General features: G+C 42.2%; 1 protein-coding gene across 1 annotated transcript; it reads left to right on the top strand.

Annotated features, from left to right (window-relative positions):
* The first annotated feature begins 1794 nt into the window (after nt 1–1794).
* On the top strand, nt 1795–11150 carry LOC124273435. Its single transcript, XM_046708705.1, has 4 exons — nt 1795–2228; nt 5989–6050; nt 7917–8042; nt 9857–11150. Exons 1-4 carry the CDS (start codon nt 1901–1903, stop codon nt 10991–10993), a joined length of 1653 nt encoding a protein of 550 aa, XP_046564661.1. The 5' UTR covers nt 1795–1900; the 3' UTR covers nt 10994–11150.
* Nucleotides 11151–24310: the final 13160 nt, after the last annotated feature.

The raw sequence follows: 24310 nt of genomic DNA on the forward strand, positions 1-24310 counted from the left end.
GCGTAAAGCCATATTCACTCACTCACTTCACCAAGGATCGAAGAGCGCATACGTCCGCTATAGAAGAAAGGGTGGGCCGTCTGGTCACACTGAAGACCAGGGTTCGATTCCCCCACATGGGTACAATGTGTGAAGCCCATTTCTGGTATCCCCCGCCGTGATACTGCCGGAATCCTACTAAAAGCGGCGTAAAACAATACTCACTTACTTCACCAAAGACTGCAGAGCGCATACGTCCGCTATACAAGAAACGGTGGGCTGTCTCGCGGACGGATCTATGACCGGTAGTGAATGTACGGCAGTCGAGTTAAGTCCACTTTACAGCCTGTGCACATTCATGCAAGTCATGTTACTACTTGTATAAATTTACAGTTATCGACGAGAACCATTACAATAGATGGCGTTGTGACACTTATCGAACGATCACGTTACACATGCTTTCGTGGAAGAGAAGTCAATACGAATTAATCCTCATTGTAATGTAAGGATGCTGATACACCTTAGGCGAGGTCGACAGGTATGTAGGTACTCTCAGTGTAGGAATAGGGTATTTATACCCATTGTTATATCAACCTAATCACATTGACAGTGAATTGGAATATAGGACATGTTGTCTAAATTATGTTATTCAACGGTAAGGTGAGTCTGAATTTGGAATGTAGTGCGTTACAGCCATATAGATATCCAGTTTCGTTGGTTCGAGTCATCTTCTTTGTCAGTACTGTTCACTTATGTTTCACTACTTGATTGATTGAGTGATGTTTAGATTTACGCCGATAATTTGGAATATTCTAGCAATATCATCGTGGGGGGCACACATTGTACCCATGTGGGGAATCGAACCCGTGACGAGCTAACGCTTTAACCACTAGGCTACCCAACAGCCCCATTTCACAATTTGGACAACCTATGCCCCCACATGATATATGAAACAGTCATGCGTTAAAGATACAATGTATACAGATTATGTACATCATGGTACATGTCTTCCTACCGCCTCCGAGGTGTAGTGGTTAGAGCGTCCGCCCGGAGAGCGGAAGGTCGCGGGTTCGATCCCCGACCGCGTCATACCAAAAGACGTTAAAATATGGTACTGGTTGGTCCCTGCCTGGCGCTCGGCATTAATGGGTACAACAAGGACTGGTCGGCTCGGAGTCAGTATAATGTGTCTGAGTGGGGTATTCATGCTTCACTGCGGCATGGTATCTCAGTGGGCTAGCACTATAAAACCAGCTGAAGTCTGGGCTAGTACAAGCAGCCACACATACACATACACACGCATGCACGTCGTCGTATGGGCGAAATATTCTCAAGCACGACATTAAACCCAATTTCACCTCACCTCACCTCACTTGTCTTCCTACTTTTGTCAGCTATATAGTGTTTCATTATTGTCCCCATGGGAGGGTACGTAAGTTCCATTTCAAACATGGGAACAATGTGTGAAGCCCATTCCTGGTGTCCCCCCGCGGTGATATTGCTGGAATATTTAAAAGGCGGCGTAAAACTAAACGCACTCACTCACTGCATTTCTAACAAAATATTGTTATGTTTATCATCGTTTTAATAGTAGAATATGTGTTATTTTAATGTTCGGCTAAATTTCTCAATAATCGCCAACATCTGAAGGGATGATGTAGATAGCAAAGGTACTGTAAGATCCCAAGGTCCCTGGTGTGGTGACCTGCCTTCAGTTGCTTCCGATCTATAGCCCGTTTCTACAATGTGTCATGTACTATCGTTTTATCGTTAAAGTTAGTTTACATTAATACAAAGATTTCATAGTCACGATATGGCTAAAATACCGCCGATTGGACTATAAAGTTTCACTCACTCACTCACTCACTCACTATTTTTTCTTGTGTCAAAAGACGTGCAGCAGTCTATCCATCCAGAGATCATGAGGGCCTTTAGCCTGAAAACCGCGGTCACCACGCTGCTGTGTGTTGCCGTGGTGCTGTTGCTCTTGAAGCTTAATAAGACGTATTTACATCTGGTGGAAGAGAAGACTTGGGCGGGCATGAAGACTTGGGCGGGCATGAAGACTGGGGCGGGCATGAAGACTTGGGCGGGCATGAAGACTGGGGCGGAAATGAAGACTTGGGCGGGCATGAAGACTGGGGCGGAAATGAAGACTTGGGCGGAAGGGGATGAAAAGCCCAACACCGAGAACTCTCTGATACTGCCAGAATCCGGAATCGTGAACGTCATAGAGGAACACCATGAGGGTAGGAGGCTAAGATGAAATGATCAGATGGTCGTCGATATTGCAGCGTTCTGATGGGGGCAGGTGAAACTTTAATGCAGCGTTCTGATGGGGGCAGGTGAAACTTTATTGCAGCGTTCTGATGGGGGCGGGTGAAACGATATTGCAGCGTTCTGATGGGGGCGGGTGAAACGATATTGCAGCGTTCTGATGGGGGCGGGTGAAACTTTATTGCAGCGTTCTGATGGGGCGGGTGAAACTTTATTGCAGCGTTCTGATGGGGTGGATGCAATGATATTGCAGCGTTCTGATGGGGGCGGGTAAAACGATATTTCAGCGTTCTGATGGGGGCGGGTGAAACGATATTGCAGCGTTCTGATGGGGTCAGGTGAAACGATATTACAGCGTTCTGATGGGGGCGGGAGAAACGATATTGCAGCGTTCTGATGGGGGTGGGTGAAACGATATTGCAGCGTTCTGATGGGGGTGGGTGAAACGATATTGCAGCGTTCTGATGGGGTCGGGTGAAACGATATTGCAGCGTTCTGGTGGGGGCAGGTGAAACAATATTGCAGCGTTCTGATGGGGGCGGGTGAAACGATATTACAGCGTTCTGATGGGGGCGGGTGAAACGATATTACAGCGTTCTGATGGGGGCGGGTGAAACGATATTGCAGCCTTCTGATTATGATGGGTGAAACGATATTGCAGCGTTCTGATGGGGGCGAGTGAAACGATATTGCAGCGTTCTGATGGGGGCGGATGAAACGATATTGCAGTGTGTTACGAGGTTCATCACAATTTACTGCAATTATTACAATTTACGTTGATCTTGCAGAGGTGTATCTGTAGGGAACAATGGTGTCTGATCAGGTGTTTCATCCAGACCATCAGAATGTTGCAATATCGTTTCATCTGCACCATCAGAATGCTGCAATAACACCAGGTCAGACACTATTGCAGCATTCTGATGGGGACGGATGAAACGATATTACAGCGTTTAGGCGGTATTGAGGAGACGATGTTGTATTCTATCTCTGTGTGTGTGTGTGTGTGTGTGTGTGTGTGTGTTCCAGAACTTATCCACTATAGTGTGGCATGAAATGCATGTGGACCCGTTTTTTTGTAAATATCTCTTCACCCAATGACCCAATCGATCTCAAACTGTTCAAGTGGATGTTTTGTCAGACAACCTAATCACATTGTAAATCACCGATTTCATGCATTTGTATTAAAGAATCTGTCTATGTAACTGTCAACAAAATAAACAGCAGAACGCAGACTGCTGGCAGAGGGAGGGAGCCAATGACCTGTAACAGCGGCGGCGTTGGATCATAAAGGTCAACGTTCGTCAATGTAGGTCAGCTATGCACGTGACAGGTATGAAGAGGTGTCACAGGTCGTGAATAGGGTAAGGTGGGTGCCAACTGTTAACCATCATACGGAGTTTGTTTCTCTGTTTCAACATTAACCACAAAACCCATTAGTGAGAATTATTCTGTAGGTTAAAATCTTTAAATTTGTAATGTTAATGTCATATTTTGTTTATGCAGTACCTAAGTGGAAATGCATTTAAAGAACACAGAAAGTATATTTACACTAAATCATTAATCGGACCACCTATGGTTAGAACTCAACAACTGTTAAAGCCCCGTTCCCTCGGACACAAGCACACACAATCATGCACACTCATTGAAGAAAAGATAGAATGAAAGAAGTGTTATGTTTTGATGTCGTTCACATTCCAAATTAAGCAATGCATTTCTAATAGCTTTAAGCATATAGATAGTTAATATTTATATTTTCATGATAATTTTATGTGAAATGAGTGTTTCATGTTACACTATAAGTCGTTGGAATTAGTCAGTGCTGTCATTGTTAAAAGAAGTTATATTTCTTTGAGCATATCTGGCTGGATACTATTATTATCTGTAAATATAATAACAGAATTAAACTTCATCAAGTTCACTCCATTCTTCTACAGAGGAGTCATCAGTGTCCAGACGAATGACAACTGGATTAACTGTTTGCTCCTGCAAGCCATCTTTGAGCCAGTACTCTTTCTCCACCTTCTTGACATGTTCAACACATACATGCCAGCGTGCAATGTCAATGTCACATATAGCAGTGTTGACAATGTGCTTGACATCATTCAACTTGAATGATTGATTTTTTCGGGCCACTGTACTTTTAAGGTCTCCCCAGATAAGTTCGATTGGGTTGAGATCACAGTGGTAAGGTGGTAATCTCAAGACCTTATGGCCGTGTTGGCGTAGCGTGTTGTCAATGTTATATGTGGGTGGAAGTTTGTTAGGTTTAATCAAAGTGTACAACTGTGGTTTAGTGGCCTTAATTGAAAATTGTATATTGTTATTTGTTAGCCGTTGCTGCATATCTGACTTCTTTGTATTGGAAGTTGAGCACCTATTGTTTGGATCTCGAACACTGTGATAGGGAGCATTGTCCATAACGACAAGACTGTAAGGCAGAGCAGGCAACAATTGTTCCTCAACATAGTGTGTGAAAACCGTTGAGTTCATTTCTGTATGATAGTCCCTACCGTCTGTGCTCTTTGACCGAAATACCAGATCAAACCCAGGTAGGAATCCACCGTGGGAACCAGCATGAAGAACGATTAAACGTTCACCTTTGCCTGTTGGTATTTTCCTACCATCACTAGGATCAGTGGGTAGCCACTGTCTGGCAGCAGTACGGTTTGCATTGACCCAGGTCTCATCCAGATATATGGGTTCGAACCCATCCTCTCTTGCCTGCTTAATTTCTCTCAGATAGTTACACCTTATTTTCACAATATCAGATCTCTCACACATTACAAGTTTCTGGTTTGCTACCTTCTTGTACTTGTATCCAAATTTGAGCAGTAGTTTGCTTAGCATAAACCTAGAAACATTAATGCCGTGATCCTCTGCAAGGATGTGTTTTAACTTTCTTGTGGACAGGTGTTCATTTCTAGCAAATAGCCGGCGGATGACATCTCTGAAGACCCTGATGTCAAAAGAATCTAACTTTGGATGCCTACCTTTTTGTACAAGGTTTTGTTAATTGGTTGTTGGTTTATTTTTCACAATTGTTAGCACGATGTTCTTTTTCATGCCAAGAGCAAAAGTTGTACGTTTCATGTAATCCGACACCTTATAAATCGGTTTGCTACGTTTGCTCTCTTTTTAAAAAAATTCAACACATTTCTAATTAAACGTTTAGCATCATCTGAATAAGCTTTCATGATGACAGCTAGAAGTAGTCAATGTGAATGATCCAAACGGTCTATCACTGTGCAGTGCACAGGTAACTATCATGAACTGCACTTGCATTTACCTTTATGACCCAACTCTGCCGCTGTTACAGGTCATTGGCTCCCTCCCTCTGCCAGCAGTCTGCGTTCTGCTGTTTATTTTGTTGACAGTTACATAGACAGATTCTTTAATACAAATGCATAAAATCGGTGATTTACAATGTGATTAGGTTGTCTGACAAAACATCCACTTGAACAGTTTGAGATCGATTGGGTCATTGGGTGAAGAGATATTTACAAAAAAACGGGTCCACATGCATTTCATGCCAAACTATACCTGTGTCTGTTGTAGCTCTGTTGTTTGCATGCCAGCACTATCCCCTGTATGTGTGTGATGCAACACTGATATATTCAGCATGTGTATTGTAGCTGTGACGGTGTATATACTCCTTATGTGTTGTAACCGTATGGCGGATGTCCTGTATCATAATACCAGCACTGATTTATTTACTCTGTACTATGTTTGTAGCACTGATGTACTGGTTTTCGGCTGCAGCGAAAGGGACCATCAAGAGACAAGGGAACACTCTGGTAGTATCCTCTTCCTCGTATCACACAAAGACATACTTCACTTCGCAATGATTTAAGACGTGTACGTGTGGAAGTGTGGTCCCTACTAACAGCGTGGTGGTGTACAATATGTGAGGCACTTTCAAACATAGTACAACACCACCCTGTTAGCAGAGGCCGCCATATAGCTGGAATAATGCTGAGTGCGGCGTAAACCTAAACTCACTCACTCACTGTTAGTAGAATATTGTATATTTCCCCAAACCATGAACACACATTCACATACGCCCGCCCGGCCACACATGCGCACAAGCACGCACACACGCGAGCGCACACACGAGAGAGACTATTACGACTCTGAAATGAACATATCATTCGCCCACAGACTTTCTTCATTTTAAAAATATCTTAGGGAGTAAGCGAGTGAGTGAGTGAGTGAGTGAGTGAGTGAGTGTACATGTACAAATGTGCACATATATTATGATATAATATTTTCACTTATGTTTCTACGATGCTTTCATCAATATTCAAAGGAATCCAAAATGCCAGAATCTTCCAGTTAATGATCTTTTTTATAAGGAAAGATAAACGTCGTACAAAGCGATATTGGACGCCACAGATAACAGTTTTTATGATAAAATATTCATTAGTATTCAGATAATCTTAGTATTCTGCAAGTGTTCACCAAATGTCTCTTGGTTTCTGTCCGCTGGAATTTACTGTGTGTCAAACAACACGCGCTGACACCATTGATCCCGTCGGCAACGTCTGTCCCAATCGTTCTAAAATCCCATAATCTGAAACACGCGGGGAAGGGGATAAGCAGGGTTTGTTTTTATGTTTACTTTTTTGGGTTTGTTTTGTTTTGTTTGACAAATCGGAAATGGAAATTTAACGTTACTAAAACACTTAGTTTAAAATAATGGTCGAAAAATTACCGGAAATTTTGCACACCGTGAAATATGGACACGAACAAATAACTGGGGATACAATAGATTGAAAGACGGCAGCTGGTAACCTGAAAATACTGTGTTCGCAGTTTGTATAGTTCAGGCAGAATATTCATACGATGAGTTACCACATTGACACAAATGTGTAACAACAGAATGACAATATAAATCAATTTTGCAGACAGATCTAAGGATGATGGTTAAATTACCAGTGCCACTGGATCCAAAACTGTTCACAAAAGAATCCTAGTCAAGTATTTCAGATTCATTATCTTGCCTTGAGACACTTAAATGTGCCTCTTTGAACATACCCGAAATTACGGACATTTCAGAAACAACAAACGTTTTCGTGAACAATGTAATATCGACCTTTGCGACCCGTGAAGGTCCGTGTTAGGATTGCTGTTCAGCAAGCCATGTTTGTCGTAAGAGGCGATCAGGTGGTCAGGCTCGCTGACCTGGTTGACACGTATCTTCACCTCTCAGTAGGTCGATGCTCATGCTGTTGATCACTGACTTGACTGGTCCAGACTCGATTATTTACAGACCGATGCCGTTTAGCTGGAATATTGCTGAGTGTGTAAGAAAACCATCCAATCAACCGACACAACATTCAGTCGTTAGAAAATATCAATTTCCATCTTAGGATTTACAGGTAGAACATGTCATGATTTAGACATCAACTTCTTTGCTGAATGATGAATAATTCTTACGATGAATAATTCATCGTTAGCAAACAATGCCATAAAAAGGTATCTTATTCAGTCTTTGCCAATCGCTTACAATCTGAAGAACAGGGTCCTGTTCCACAAAGCGATCGTAGTGCTACGTCTATCTTAAAGTATGGGAGTTACGATCACCTTAGGTTTACGGTCGCTTTGTGGAACGGTGCCCAGATACACAATACTTGCTAATGGGCTGACTTTCTCTTCTGTAGCTTCACATAGATGCCCACAGTGAGGCGGCCAACCCCAGACAGTGGAGGAAGCTGCCTCTCTTCCAGTTACCTAAAAGCCGGATGGAGTTGAACCAGATGATGGAGAAGACAAATGCCTTTGTTCATGTAATTAACACATTTTATTGCTAATGTTAGTTAGATGTATTGAGTCGGTGAATGATAGGGGTGAGATAATGAGTTTAGTTCCACGCGTGTGGCTTTAAGCGATATTCCAGCAATATCACGTCGCGGGACGCCATTAATGGGCTACCCCCATTGTTCTCATGCGAACATATTGTATATACAAGCCTTATAAAAGACCATATATATGAACATTTAAATCACCCTTTACATGTTAAAAGATATCTGTTATGAAAAAACTCAGTAAGGTCTGTAAATATAATATGCAAATTGTAAAGTTACTGGCTAACATTTGTAAATCATATGCCGAGGATATCGGCCTGAGTGTAACAAAGTTCTTTTCCGTTCTGAACTTTATATTAGCCTTCTACAAAAGGATGTGTGAGTGAGTGAATATGGTTATTACGCCGCTTTTAGCAATATTCCAGGAATATCAGGGCGGGGGACTCCAGAAATGTGCTTCACACATTGTACCCATATGGAGAATCGAACCCGGGTCTTTAGCGTGACAATCGGACCCGTTAACCACAAGGCTACCTTTCCGCAAGTCAATTCACAGCATGAATGTTCATCTTAAGGAAAGACTTACTGAGTGAATGACTTAATTTTTGTTTATCTCAGCTATATCACTGCTTCCATCTACAGTAAACTAAACAGTTATACCAAACTTAGGGGACCGTTAGATTTAGTTCGTTTTAACCAAAGAACATTATACGCATTTCGGTCAAAATTCACAAGTAGGCGGGACCATAACATCGGCACGGTATATCTGTGAGTTCGTTATAAAATCAATTATCTTACTTGGAGACCCCAATCAAAGCCTTCTGTTAAACTATTTGTATAACATTCTGAAAATGTATATTTATACGTGTAAACATAAAGAAACAAATTTGCATTTCCAAGGTTTGTTAAAAAATATCAAGCAAATTTATAACATTGAAAAATCTATTTACGGCCCTGCCAATACCACACTAAAAAATAAATGGTCAACATTGATGTCGAAACTCACAGCGTAAACTCGCAGCCACCAACACGCCCCTCCCCCGTCTTCTCCCCTCCATCCCCATCTACTCTTTCCCCCTCTCCTGTCTTTCTCTCCCTATTTCCACACTTTCTCTTCTAGTACGTATCCTATATTTGCCCTAATTTTTCAATATAGTATGTAAAGCAAATGCTGTACATTTCCGAGGATGTTACGTTCACATCCGTGGATAATATCTTTATCTCTATGTGAAATGGATATATTTGACTGACTGACTGAGTTTGGTTTTACGCCGCTTTTAGCAATATTCCAGCAACATCACGGCGGGGAACGCCAGAAATGGGCTTCACACATTGTACCCATGTGGGGATTCGAACCCGGATATATTTGTATTCACATAGTAGCAGTGTAACATCTCGCTATATATATGTTCTTATGTATCGGATATGTAACATCTGTCCCTGTGCTAATAAAAGAAAAGAAAAAGAAAAAAAAAGTTCGTTATAATCCCAGTTTACTCTATCTCAAATGTCAGTTGGTTTTACTGTCCTTTGTCGACGAGTTTTTTAAATAATTTAATTGCGTTTATTATGAATTTATAACTTTTAAGTCACGATATGGCACGATATGAAATATTGGCAATACATTACTATGCATTTTTACTCGCTCCCTCACTCACACACTCACTCACTCACTCACTCGTTCAAATGTCAGTTATACCACAGTGCTATTGGTTTGGGTCAATCGGTAGACGACTATATATGTAATAACATAACCTTTCCCAAAAACATTCTAAAAGAAATCAATATTTTGCCAGATGGCTGCAGCAACAGGATTAATCAACCGTTTCATCTGGGTGTGGCCACCATATGAGTCTGGAAGGTATCAAGCATATGTGTCTGTACGTCTGAGAGCTGGGGTCATGTACAGACAGGTGGCTGGCGGTCTTGATGAACTGGTGCTTTGCGCTTGCGCGGAATCTGAACAGCTGAAGGTACACAACATGTGTGTCTGGATCGATACTCACCGAGATGGTCGAGAGGAATATTTTGAAATACAGGAAGTCGCATGTTTAGACATGTCTCTTAGTGGAACTGTGGAGTTTGTAAGTACAGATAAGGCTATAGAACTGGCCACGTCCGGTAACTGGATTTCGGCTAGTGAAAGCGTCGTCCTTGACATTGATGAAGACTACTACGCCCGTGAAGATGCATCGTCTCCTCTGTATGATGCTGGCATGAGTCAGGCCCAGATGTACGACATATCAGCCTGTGTTGGGAAGCTAATGTGTGTAGACAATGCCCACGATGAAATGATGGCCGATAAATTCTTCCATAACCTGTTAAAGATCACATTCGAACACACCACACCTTGCAATGATGACGCAGCTGAGGGCAACAGCAAATGCTCTAACCATCTTGCCATGAAGAATGCGGTTATCGGTAGTGTCTACGATATACTTGAAAAAGCTAAACCCTTTATGTGCATGCCAAAAGAATCTACCCAGTTCATGCTTGATCGTCTAATCGGTCATCTAGTCTATCTCAGTGGTCGTCAGTTAAAGGAGCTCACATCTGTAGGCGTGTGTATGGACCAATCCCCAAGGAGTCCATCCTTCAGCCGAAATAATGGCATGGTGGTATGCCTGGGAAACAAAAAGGGGGCCCGGATACCTGAAAGCCATAACGTTGATGATGAGGACATCGACCAGACCACCAACCAACTTCAAACAATCCTGTCCCCGTCATTAAACCTGGGTGTGGTGACGCTTGTCCGTTCTGTACGAGATGGATTTACTCCTAGGAAATATGTCCATACTATTGAGACAAAGGTTATTAATGTTTTGAAAACAGTGTTTCCAGACCGACTACGTAACAGCAGCATACATTATGATTCTGAGCTGCTTGGAGGTAAAGGTGGGTGGTACTTTCGCCACAAGACCATAAAAACATAATAATATTGCAAGTCTAATTTGTATATGGTCCTCAGCGCTGAATTGCTTTTTTGAAAAGCTACAGTATCAAGATGTACACAATATGCAATGGTGGATACGGGAAACCAATTCTCCAATAAATCAATACAGTAAAACACCTGTAAGGTATTTCCACTGACGTAAATCTGAGTGTCGTCATGTCTCCACAGATTTTAATAATAAGCCAGAGTTAAACCATTGAAAGTATCTGGATGACCCACAACTCTATTGGGTGATAAATGTAGTTCATGCTGACATTAGTCCACCGCTGGGTGATGCATTTGAGCCAAATCAGCAAATGTCCGTAATACACTCGGGTAAATATTGACATTAGTTGCCAAGTGAAAATCACACTCAGGTCATGTTAACAATAACCCTGAAACTACATTCAGGTCATGTTGGTAAGGCTGCCCGACTTGAAACACACCCAGGTCAAGCAGAATGTTATCCCCAAGCGGACAATACACTCAGGTCATGGTGACATTAGGTTCAAATTTAGTGATTCAGCTCATGACCATGAACTATATCTGTTAGCAGTAATAGTAATCTATATTTGATAATATACAATATAATATTCACTCATCTCAGTCAGTCGTCTTTTTATGGTGAAATGACATGAACATAAACATGTTTTTCTTCACCTTATTGTCCGTTGATTGTTGCAACCTTTTATAAATTCAGATGGAATTGGAGACAGAATGATGTTCATTACAGGTCCAGCCCGTTTTTTATATTGTATTGTCCATAAAAATTTGTTTAACTTTACAGTTACATGCTAGTTTTAACTCTCTATCTGTGATAAACTAGCTATTTTACTGTCCGCTGTTGACAGGTTTTACATAATTGCGTTTATTATGAATTCATAAGTTTTTAAAGTCAGGATATGGCTGAAATATTGCCGATGTGGCTATAAATCTTAACTCACTCACTCACTCACTCAATACTGGTTTTAACATGGCAACTGACTGTAGACTGGTTGACATTTAGAAGTTGATCAGGAGACGCTTATGGGTAACAACTTTTGTCATTTTTCGTAAAACGACGTTTCAGAGCTGCTGCTTGTCTCTTCATTGGGTACAGGGCAAGAAATAGCTCCGAATCCTTTACGTCGTTACATGCTGGTATACTAAAAGCTGAAATGTATTGATATGTACTAGTATGTACTGATATTTTATTAACAAAAGTTTTGATACACAGGGAGATGCTTAATATCAGCGTTCCGATGTAGACACTAGTGCCGCTATGTTGTACGAAAATGTGTGAATTTCATAGTGAATGAGTGATTACGATATTAGGCCGCCTTTAGCAATATGTCAGCAATATCATGGCGCGGAACACAAGAAAACGGTTCCACAAATTGTACCCATGTGGGGAATCGAACCCAGGTCTTCAGCGTGACGAGCGGACGCTTTAACCATGAGACTACCCCATCACCCCTTTCAGAAAGCAGCAGCAACAACAACAACAGCAACAACAAAAAAAACACAACCCAAAACACCCAAACCCCAGTAAGTTGACTCTATGCCCAAACTTGACACAGCTCATGATGACCGTGGTCTATACCCGTTAGCAGCAATAGTAGTAGTGTACCTTTTATATTATCTTACCTCACACATAAATGTCGCTTTCTCATTGGCTGAGCGCTCTTCTATTATTTTCAATGTACCCCGCTTACAAACAATTCAGAATTAACATTATGGTGTTCGGTAAGATAAATACATTGTTCACTGGTCACGAGGGGGCATGGGTTGATGTACCCTCGATGTTTGTTTATGTTCCCTGAGCCCGAAGGGGGCGCTTTGACTATTAGGCTACCCACAGCCCCTTTCAGACAGCAGCAGCGACAAGACAAAAACCCCAAGAACGTTCAACTCCTAATTCGTGAAATATTGACATTCTGCATGCATCCGATGTATCTAATACTGTGTAATATGCGTGAAGAAGGAATTTGGGTGTGTTTCATATCTATTTTTGAAGCCATATATGACACAAAACATGTTTTCAAGGATCTATTACATATATGACACTCTTAATGTGAGCATATAGCCATAAAAAATCTCTCATTACGACTGTTTGTATGCCGTATTCTTATTTCAGAGACGCATTTGAAAAAAATGTAACATTGCAAGATCTATTTCCAATGCTTTGAAAGAAAAATTTGAGTCATGACGATTCTGAATGCCGTTCTCCATTCCCATATGCTAAGCACATCATTAGAGTTAAAATGTGAAACAAATGTGTGACTGACTGAATGAGTGAGTGAATGAGTTGTGGCCCGTATTCCAGTTTTACCACTGTTACTCAGCTTAATGCAGGAGGATTGGCTGAACTGGTGAATTCGTTGATGAACCACGAGCACGGCCATGGTGTTGACACTTTTAGAAATAATTACGGAGATCACGAACTTCCTATCAAAGGTTTCTGGCGTGATCATAGGACGCAACTACTCATCCATCGATGACTTGGACGGCCGTGTCCACAAACAAAAGTGCATTACGGCTGTAGCCCCTAGTGCAAGAGTGGATGCTTCTTTTCTTGCATTGAGTCATCAGGGAGACAATGCTATTTGGGATATACGTTTCTATCTGTTTTAGATGAGGTTTGGTGCCCCATATATGCATTTTTAAGATATATTTCAACAAATAACAGTTAAAATGGTACAGTAGTCTTGAATGTGTTCTTTTACAATGTCTTACAATGTTTTACAATGTTTCCACCACAAGAAAATTAATCAAGCGTCGGACCAGTGTCGCAGTTGGAGGTTAGAACAAAAATGACAGACAAATTCTCGTTATATATATATAAACATGCATTCTTAATAATGTACAAGTGTTGATAAAGCGATTCGTTACATTTCATCATAAATGTGACTCGGATACAAACATTATAAAATTAAATGTATTTTATTGTGAGTAGTGTGACTAATTCGGTAACGAAGTCAGTTGTGTCAAGGAAGAGAGGTTTGGGTCTGGGTCCAGATATATATTCTCTATGAAGTTGTTGAGACCATCCCTGGTAAATGGGGTGTGTGACCCGAAATATACTGTCTGTAGTGTTATTGAGACCATCCCTGGAAAATCAACACAATGATGCTGGATATAATAGCGGAAGCGTTGACAACAAAATTCGGTCAGCGCTGCTTTGTTAGTTTGTTCAATCATAAGGTCTCGATTTGACCCACTTAACGATGGTGTGACAAATCAGCTTCCAGAAGTGCCAGGGTAGGTCAGCGTCACTCGATATCTGTCGCACAAATATATATAAAGACAGTGCTTTTTACAGCGTAAATAGAGAGATTCATGACAAACAGAAGTCGGAAGCCAAGAAAGTGCCAAGATAGGTTACTGTCACTGCCTGTAAGGTATTGCACAAGCACACATGCTCGTTTAACGATGTATTCAGCAGCATTCCAGCTATATGGTGGCGGTCTGTAAATAATCGAATCTGGACCAGACAATCCAGTTTTCAACAGGATCGTGACGGGTCGTCAATAGGGGAGATATCTTACAAAGAGAAGTCGGAAGCCACGAAAGTGCCAAGTTAGGTTACTCTTACTGCATGTTAACCATTTCACAAACACACAGCTTGTGCTGGTGACATGTGATCAGTATGACGTATACATTGGTGGGTTGGTTTGTTGTTTAACGCCGCACTCAGCAATATTCCAGCTATAAGGCGTCTGTCTGGAAATCATCGAATCTGGACCGGACAATCCAGTGACCAACATCATGAGCATCGACAGAGCAGAGGATCATGAAGTATTGGTGGTTATATTTATTCATAGCGGCACATACATAATAATACATCCAATGTTCCGCGGGAAGCACCCCATAAATATACGAACCCCCTATTATTCACCAGCTTTCCACAGGGAAAGTTTCATCCAAACTTTAGATGCAGGAAAGATATTGAAAGACGCCGAACACAATGTAGAAATATCCAAATGCAATGGTGGGTATATTAATGGTATTCAAGAAAGTTCTCTTCATAATTAGCGAAACACCATGTATTTTCTCGTTGGCATTTTCAAATCATTTGCTAGTTAATGGAACTTTCCATGCTCATTATGTCAGTATGGTCAAACGGGTTTTGAATTGGTTTTCAGCCACCCAGGACAATACGATATAAAAGATGGCTAAAGGTCGCCATGGGGACTTACAGTGCCTTTACTACCTGCATAGACCCTAGTTGGATTTACACCATCCCTTCAGCCGCTGGCGATTGTAGGAAATATTTAGCCAAACTTTAAAAGAACAAAAATACTACATTTTCAAATCTGGTAAGTTTCAATTTAACAGAATATCACCGATATAAATTTAAACTAGCATGTCATCATAAAATATATTTCATTAAAGAGAGACATACAATATAAAACGGGCTATAGATCACCAGCAAGTGGGTGCTTTGCTACCACCCGTGAAGAACCGGGTCGTAAGAGGCGACTAACAGGATCGGGTGGTTAGGCTCGCTGACTTGGTTGACACATGTCATCGTATGCCAGTGGCGTAGATTGATGGCCTTGCTGTTACTCACTGGATTGTCTGGTCCAGACCCGATTACTTCCAGATATAGCTGGAATATTGCTGAGTGAGGCGTTACACAACCAACAATCAAACATTCCTTTATCCATACCATTATGTTTAACTGATACATTTCCAGCATCCAATTGCTATTCAACAATACAAGAGTGAGTGAGCATGGTGTTTCGCCGCTCTTAGCAATATTTCAGCAATATCACGGCGGGGGACACCGGAAAATGGCTTCACACATTGTACCCATATAAGCGGACGCTTAATAACCACTAGGCTACCCCACCGCCTCCAAATGTACAAGAAACGGAGTCTCAACTCCATCGTCTTCAGAAAATCCAGAACAAAGCTGCACGCATCATCACTCTCACCAGTACTCGCTGTCACATCTCTCCCATTCTAAACTCTCTACACTGGCTCCGTATTCGTGAAAGGATTGATTTCAAGATTCTCTGCCTCACCTATCAGTCTTTCTACAACTCAGGACCTTCCTACCTTCAAGACTTACTGACACATTACACTCCAGAAAGAACTCTGCGCTCATCACAACAACTGTTACTTGCTGTCCCGAGCTACAATCTCAAATCATTTGGCTCAAGGACCTTTTCATATGCAGCAGCTTCTCTGTGGAGCTCTCCCTATCGAGTTAAAATCATCTCCTTCCTAAGTACATTCAAAACACGACTAAAGACTCATCTATTTCTTCGCTACAAGTGACTTCCAATCATCCGTACCTGCCAACTGTATATAGTTTTAACTTGAGCTCAGGAAGCGCTTTGAGCATATCCCTGTGACGTGGAAAGGCGCTATATAAATGGCCTATTATTAGTAGTAGTATTAAACGTCGGTGTAAAAAGTATTTATTACAATCACATGACCACATTTCTCATATACTCCCAAAATATCTGAATCTCACCCCGAGTAGGTACATGTCTAAGGGGGGCGGTGGGGTAGCCTAGTGGTTAAAGCGTTGGCTCGTCACGCGGAAGACCCGGGTTCGAATCCCCACATGGGTACAATGAGTGAAGCCCATTTCTGGGTGTCCCCCGCCGTGATATTGCTGGAATATTGCTAAAAGCGGCGTAAAACTAAACTCAGTCAGTCAGTCAGACATGTCTAAGGCTAGCTAATGAAGACATTTTCATAGGGAACAACTTCTCGTATTACACGGGGACACTTGAGAATGAATATCACGGAAGGCGTTGAGAGAATATGTATCTCTTCATATGCCGTTGTCTTACGGCCTGAAAAGCAGTAAAGCTCTGTTCTGTTCTGTTGCGACCATCCACGCTCACCCGCCACTATTAGTGATTAAGATTGTACACATATTCAGACCCTGACCGTAAACGTTAACTCAGCTGGCGAACTTGGTCGAAACCACCGTAATCGATCTGACCCACTTACGGGTGTTTGGGAACGTATGCTGCAACACAACCCTATGCAACGGTTCAGCAAGGGGAGTCACTGTGTTTAACCGCACGTAATGATAAACACCGAGTGGCGGTGACAGTGATAAGAGTTGAGATGTCAAGAAGAAGTGGGGCATAGAGGCGTATACGAACGAGTAAGTTTGTTTCATAACATTCATGAAATGTCCATTTAAAATGCAACAACTCGAATGTTTAAGGGTTGACAAACGTATGTACAAAGGCCTAGACGCCTATTTTGCCCAGGAGCGTCAAATCGTACTTTCGTTATGTGTTTATGCATGTTTAAATTGTAGCGTAACTTGACAGTATCATCATTGAAGCTGACCTATGTAAATCTTACTAACTGTTGTGTAAAGGACAACAGGGATATTACAGTCCTGTGGTATAATATATGTTGAATGGCTGAAGTAGACTATTCACGGTCGTAGAATATGGATTCAATTTTGTTAAAAAAGCCCAGTTATGTATAAGTAATAACATATATAGATTCATTGCCTTAAATATGATTTATTCCTACACATACAAATGATAACAGAACGATAAATACACTTTGCCTTTTAGAAAGTGGTTCAATGTAGCATATGTTAATTTGGAATTACATATAATAACATTTTGTTTTTTCACAGTCCTATATTTATTAACCAATATGCCAGGGTGTGAATTTGACTGATGGGTTGTAAACATGAAATAACAACTTTTAATATCATTCACGCTGTCACGAGACTAAGAACGTCACACCATGCGGACCGTAGGATCTCAGTGGATCAGAACGTCAAATAACAAGGACTGTACTATGATCTCAATGAGCTAGAACGTCATACCATGCGGACTGTACGATTTCAATGAACTAGAACGTCATACCATGCGGACTGTACGATTTCAATAAACTAGAACGTCATACCATGCGGACTGTATGATCTCAGTGAACTTTAACGTCATACCATGCGGATTGTATGATCTCACTTAATTAAAACATCACACCATGCGGACTGTATGATCTCAATGAACTAGAACGTCATGCCATGCGGAGTGTATGATCTCAATGAACTAGAACGTCATACCATGCGGACTGTATGATCTCAATTAACTTGAACGTCATACCATGCGGAGTGTATGATCTCAATGAACTTGAACGTCATACCATGCGGACTGTATGATCTCAATGAACTAGAACGTCATGCCATGCGGAGTGTATGATCTCAATGAACTAGAACGTCATACCATGCGGACTGTATGATCTCAATGAACTTGAACGTCATACCATGCGGACTGTATGATCTCAATGAACTTGAACGTCATACCATGCGGAGTGTATGATCTCAATGAGTTAGAACGTCATGCCATGCGGAGTGTATGATCTCAATGAACTTGAACGTCATACCATGCGGACTGTATGATCTCAATGAACTTGAACGTCATACCATGCGGACTGTATGATCTCAATGATCTGAAACGTCATACCATGCGGACTGTACGATCTCAATGATCTGAAACGTCATACCATGCGGACTGCATGATCTCAATGAACTAAAACGTCATGCCATGCGGAGTGTATGATCTCAATGATCTGAAACGTCATACCATGCGGACTGTACGATCTCAATGATCTAAAACGTCATACCATGCAGACTGTATGATCTCAATGAACTAAAACGTCATGCCATGCGGAGTGTATGATCTGAATGAACTTGAACGTTATACCATGCGGTGTGTACGATCTCAATGATCTAAAACGTCATACCATGCAGACTGTATGATCTCAATGATCTGAAACGTCATGCCATGCGGAGTGTATGATCTGAATGAACTTGAACGTTATACCATGCGGACTGTATGATCACAATGAACTAAAACGTCATGCCATGCGGACTGTATGATCACAATGAACTAAAACGTCATACCATGCAGACTGTATGATCTCAATGAACTAAAACGTCATGCCATGCGGAGTGTATGATCTGAATGAACTTGAACGTTATACCATGCGGACTGTATGATCACAATGAACTTGAACGTCATACCATGCGGACTGTACGATCTCAATGATCTGAAACGTCATACCATGCGGACTGTACGATCTCAATGATCTGAAACGTCATACCATGCGGACTGTGCGATTTCAATGATCTAAAACGTCATACCATGCAGACTGTATGATCTCAATGAACTAAAACGTCATGCCATGCGGAGTGTATGATCTCAATGATCTGAAACGTCATACCATGCGGACTGTACGATCTCAATGATCTGAAACGTCATACCATGCGGACTGTGCGATTTCAATGATCTAAAACGTCATATCATGCAGACTGTATGATCTCAATGAACTAAAACGTCATGCCATGCGGAGTGTATGATCTGAATGAACTTGAACGTTTTACCATGCGGACTGTATGATCACAATGAACTTGAACGTCACACCTTGCTGACTGTACAATCTCAGTGAACTTGAACGTTACACCTTGCTGACTGTATAATCTCAGTAAACTTGAACGTCACACCATGCTGACTGTAGGATCCAAATGAACCAGGGCCTAGATTTCCTAAGCTCTCTGAGTGCTAGGATAGTCGTAAGTTACTGGAATACATGACACTTGCGCCTATCTTAGCGCCAAGAGAGCTTGGAAAATCAAGACCCAGAACCTCACATCATGCTGACTGTAGAATCTCAATTTACAAGAACGTACCACAATGCGGACTGGATGTCCTCAATGTAATAATTGTCACACCATGTGGACTGAAAGATCTCAAACATAAGTACTTGAACGTCACACCATGTTGACGGAAGGATCCCTTTGTACTAACTCGTCACACCATGCTAGATACTAAAGCACCTCACCTGTAACAACTAACTGCCCTAAACGTCGTTTCTTCATCAACTGGCCATTTCTAGCAATCCACCAATACAGTATACACAACATCTTTCGTTTCAGATTTACGCTGCTGGGTTGAAGAAGAGGACCATGGAGATACGTGTAGCCGATGATGGTGGGGATGAGTTGACGGTGCTAAGCTTCAATGGCCGGAAGTACCCTATGTTTCCCTCAAATGCGCTGGAAACATTACCGTCTGTTGAAATGCGCTCGGACGACATTCTGGTGTGTGCCTTTCCTAAGTCAGGTATGAAAAGGTATGAGAGCAGCATAACAATACTGAATTAGCGAGGATGTATACAAGCCACTTTGAACTATATTCAAATATCACAGCCTGGCAGTTTGATGTGGTAGAAGGTCCCGGACGTTTACTACTCCGGTTAAACAATCGAATAGGTATGTTGGTGACAAAGCTTTCAAAATAATCAATGCGAGCAGGAATTTAGACCTGACCTGATTTAGGTTTAAGTCACATCTAGGGACTTACAAAAGCACACTCGGACTTCATACAGTAACACATGACAGGCATTACTGATTGTGACAGACTTTACACAGTGACATATAACATGCGACTGACTCCGTGGTTAGAGCGTCCGCCCGGATCTAGCGGAAGGTCGCCGGTTCATACATAAACTATGGTACTCGCTGGTCCCTGCCTAGCGATCGTCAATAATGGGTACAACAAGGACTGGTCGGCTCGGGGTGAATATCTGTCTGAGTGGAGTATTACTGCGGCATGCTATCTCAGTGATAGTACAAGCAGCCACACATATACATGCAGACATGTCGTCATATGAGCGAAATATTCTGAAGTGCGTCGTTAAACGCCATTTCAGCTCACTTCACATATTCCCTGCATTACTGACTATGACACAACCTGACTTCATACAATGACATATTACAGGCATTATTGACCATGACACACCCTGCCTTCATACAGTGATATATTACATGCATTACTGACTGTGACACATTCTAACATCATACAGTTATATATTACGTGCATTACTGACCGTGACACATCCTGACTTCATACAGTGATGTATTACATGCATTACTGACTGTGACACATTCTAGCTTCATACAGTGATATATTACGTGCATTACTGACCGTGACACATCCTGACTTCATACAATGATATATTACATGCATTACTGATCGTGACACAAACTGACTACATACAATGACATATTACAGGCATTACTGACAGTGACACACCCTGACTTCATACAGTGACATATTACATGCATTACTGACTGTGACACACACTGTCTTCATACAATGACATATTACAGGCATTACTGACAATGACACACCCTGACTTCACACAGTGACATATTACATGCATTATTGACCGAGACACACCCTGACTTCATACAGTGACATATTACAGGCATTACTGACTGTGACACACACTGTCTTCACACAGTGACATATTACAGGTATTACTGACCGTGACACACTCTGACTTCATACAGTGACAGATTACATGTATTACTGACCGTGACACACCGTGACTTCATACAGTGAAATAGTACATGCATTAATGACCGTGACATACCCTGACTTCATACAATGACATATTACATGCATTACTGACCGTGACACACCCTGACATTATACAGTGCGGGTCTGCAAATAATCGAGTCTGGACCAGACAATCCAGTGGTCAACAACAACTGGTATCCGATGACATGTATGAGACCCTGACCAACCGATCTCGTTTGTCACTTCTTACGACAAGGCATGGGTTACTGAAGATCAATTCTAACCCAGATCTTCATGGGTAGTTACTTTATACAACCATAAAGTGTCATACTATAGGCATAATGAACTTGACACACCGTGACCTCTTAAAGCAATACTGTGCCATGATACAGCTATAAAAGAGAGTGACACATTATGACACGTTACCTCATTCAGTCATACAGTGACACCCGTGACCTCATACAGCCATACATTGACGCTACATGACCTTATACAGCCATACAGTAACACCCCTTGACCTTATACAGCCATACATCGACGCTCCATGACCTTATACAGCCATACAGTAACACCCATTGACCTTATACAGCCATACAGTAACATCTCCCGTGACCTCATACAGACATACAGTGACACCCGTGGACTCATACAGTGACACCCGTGACCTCATACAGCCGTACAGTGACATATCATGACCTCATACAGTCACACATCGACACTCCGTGACCTCATTCAGCCATACAGCAACATCTCCCGTGAACTTATACAGCGATACAGAGACGCTCATGACTTCATATAGACTCTTACATTGACACTCCATGACCTCATACAGTCATACAGTGAGATCCGTGACATCATACAGCCATACAGTGAAATCCGTGACTTCATACAAACATACAGTGAAATCCGTGACCTCATACAGACATACAGTGACTCTCCATGACCTCATACATCCATACAGTGATATCTCCCGTGACCTCATACAGACATACAGTGACTATCCATGACCTCATACAGTCATACAGTGACACCCATGACCTCATACAGCCATACAGTGACACTCCATGACCTCACACAGCCATACATTGACGCTCCATGACCTTATACAGCCATACAGTGACAACCGTGACCTCACACAGCCATACATTGACGCTCCATGACGTTATACAGTCATACAGTGACACCCCTTGACCTTATACAGCCATACAGAAACATCTCCCGTGACCTCATACAGGCATACAGTGACACCCGTGGACTCATACAGTGACACCCGTGACCTCATACAGCCATACAGTGACATCTCTTGACCTCATAGAGCCATACAGTGACATATCATGACCTCATACAGTCACACATCGACACTCCGTGACCTCATTCAGCCATACAGTAACATCTCCCGTGAACTTATACAGCGATACAGACACGCTAATGACTTCATATAGACTCTTACATTGACACTCCATGACCTCATACAGTCATACAGTGAGATCCGTGACCTCATACAGCCATACAGTGAAATCCGTGACCTCATACAGACATACAGTGACTCTCCATGACCTCATAGTCATACAGTGACACCCATGACCTCATACATCCAGACAGTGATATCTCCCGTGACCTCATACAGACATACAGTGACTCTCCATGACCCCACACAGTAATACAGTGAAACCCATGACCTCATACATCCATACAGTGACATCCCTTGACTTCATGTACCCACCCAGTGACACGCCGGGACCTCATACAGCCATACACTGACACCCCGTGACCTGATACAGCCATACACTGACACTCCGTGACCTCATGCAGTCATACAGTGACACGCTGTGGCCTCATTCAGCCATACAGAGGCACTCCGTGAACTCATTCAGCCATACAGTGCCACCCCGTGACCTCATGCAGTCATACAGTGACACTCCGTGACCTCATTCAGCCATACAGTGACACCCGTGACCTCATGCAGTCATACAGTGACACTCAATGACCACACTCAGTCATACAGGGACACCCCGTGACCTAATGCAGTCATACAGTGACTCTCCGTGACCTCATTCAGCCATACATTGACACCCCATGACCTCATGCAGTCATACAGTGACACTCCGTGACCTCATTAAGCCATACAGTGACACCCCTGTCTTCATGCAGTCATACAGTGACATTTCGTGACCTCATTCAGCCATACAGTGACATCCCGTGACCTCATGCAGTCATACAGTGACACTCTCTGACCTCATTCAGCCATACAGTGCCACCCTGTGACCTCATGCAGTCATACAGTGACGCTCCGTGACCTCATTCAGCCATACAGTGCCACCCCGTGACCTCATGCTGTCATACAGTGAGACTCCGTGACCTCATTCAGCCATACAGTGACACCCCGTGACCTCATGCAGTCATACAGTGACACGCTGTGGCCTCATACAGCCATACAATGACATAATACAGCCATAACGGCCCGTGACACATTGGGACACACCGTAAACCCCATACAACCACACAATAACGTACGCACTGCCGGCTGTATATTGAGTATAAACAGTACACAGTAGCGTATTGTGATCATTAATAAGTAAACCATACATGCAATCCTAACATGTCATTTCGTCATTTTCGATGTCAACCAAACTCAGACAGTCCGCTGCATGATTTGACTTTTTGTAATGCGTAATACTATTCATTATTCAATCACATGACCACAGTTAGTGACATCGCCATGCGCAAAGTGAAAGTGATACGAGGTCCTGGTTTTGACGAGACACATTTTGCTCCTGAACCCTAAATATGGTCTTATTTTCTAGGTACCCACTGGGTTTGGGGAGATAACTCGCCTGCTGGTGGCGGGAAAACTCGACCGTGATGGCGTCAGCAAAGAGACGCTATGATGGAATTTTGCGAGTGAAGATGACTATAGAGATCTTCCTTCTCCCAGAATCCTCAACATACTATGTATTGTTCAACGAACTTCCGAAGCA

The sequence above is a fragment of the Haliotis rubra genome, unplaced genomic scaffold (assembly GCF_003918875.1).
Source record: "Haliotis rubra isolate DU_JTF1 unplaced genomic scaffold, ASM391887v1 Scf180, whole genome shotgun sequence".
NCBI lineage: Eukaryota > Metazoa > Mollusca > Gastropoda > Lepetellida > Haliotidae > Haliotis > Haliotis rubra.

Excerpts from the sequence above, each read along its gene's own strand:
- LOC124273435 (XM_046708705.1), top strand. The coding sequence starts at position 1,901 with ATGAGGGCCTTTAGCCTGAAAACCGCGGTCACCACGCTGCTGTGTGTT. Across the intron at positions 2,229-5,988 it reads CATAGAGGAACACCATGAGG|CACTGATGTACTGGTTTTCG; the intron begins GTAGGAGGCTAA and ends CTATGTTTGTAG. Across the intron at positions 8,043-9,856 it reads AGACAAATGCCTTTGTTCAT|ATGGCTGCAGCAACAGGATT; the intron begins GTAATTAACACA and ends ATATTTTGCCAG.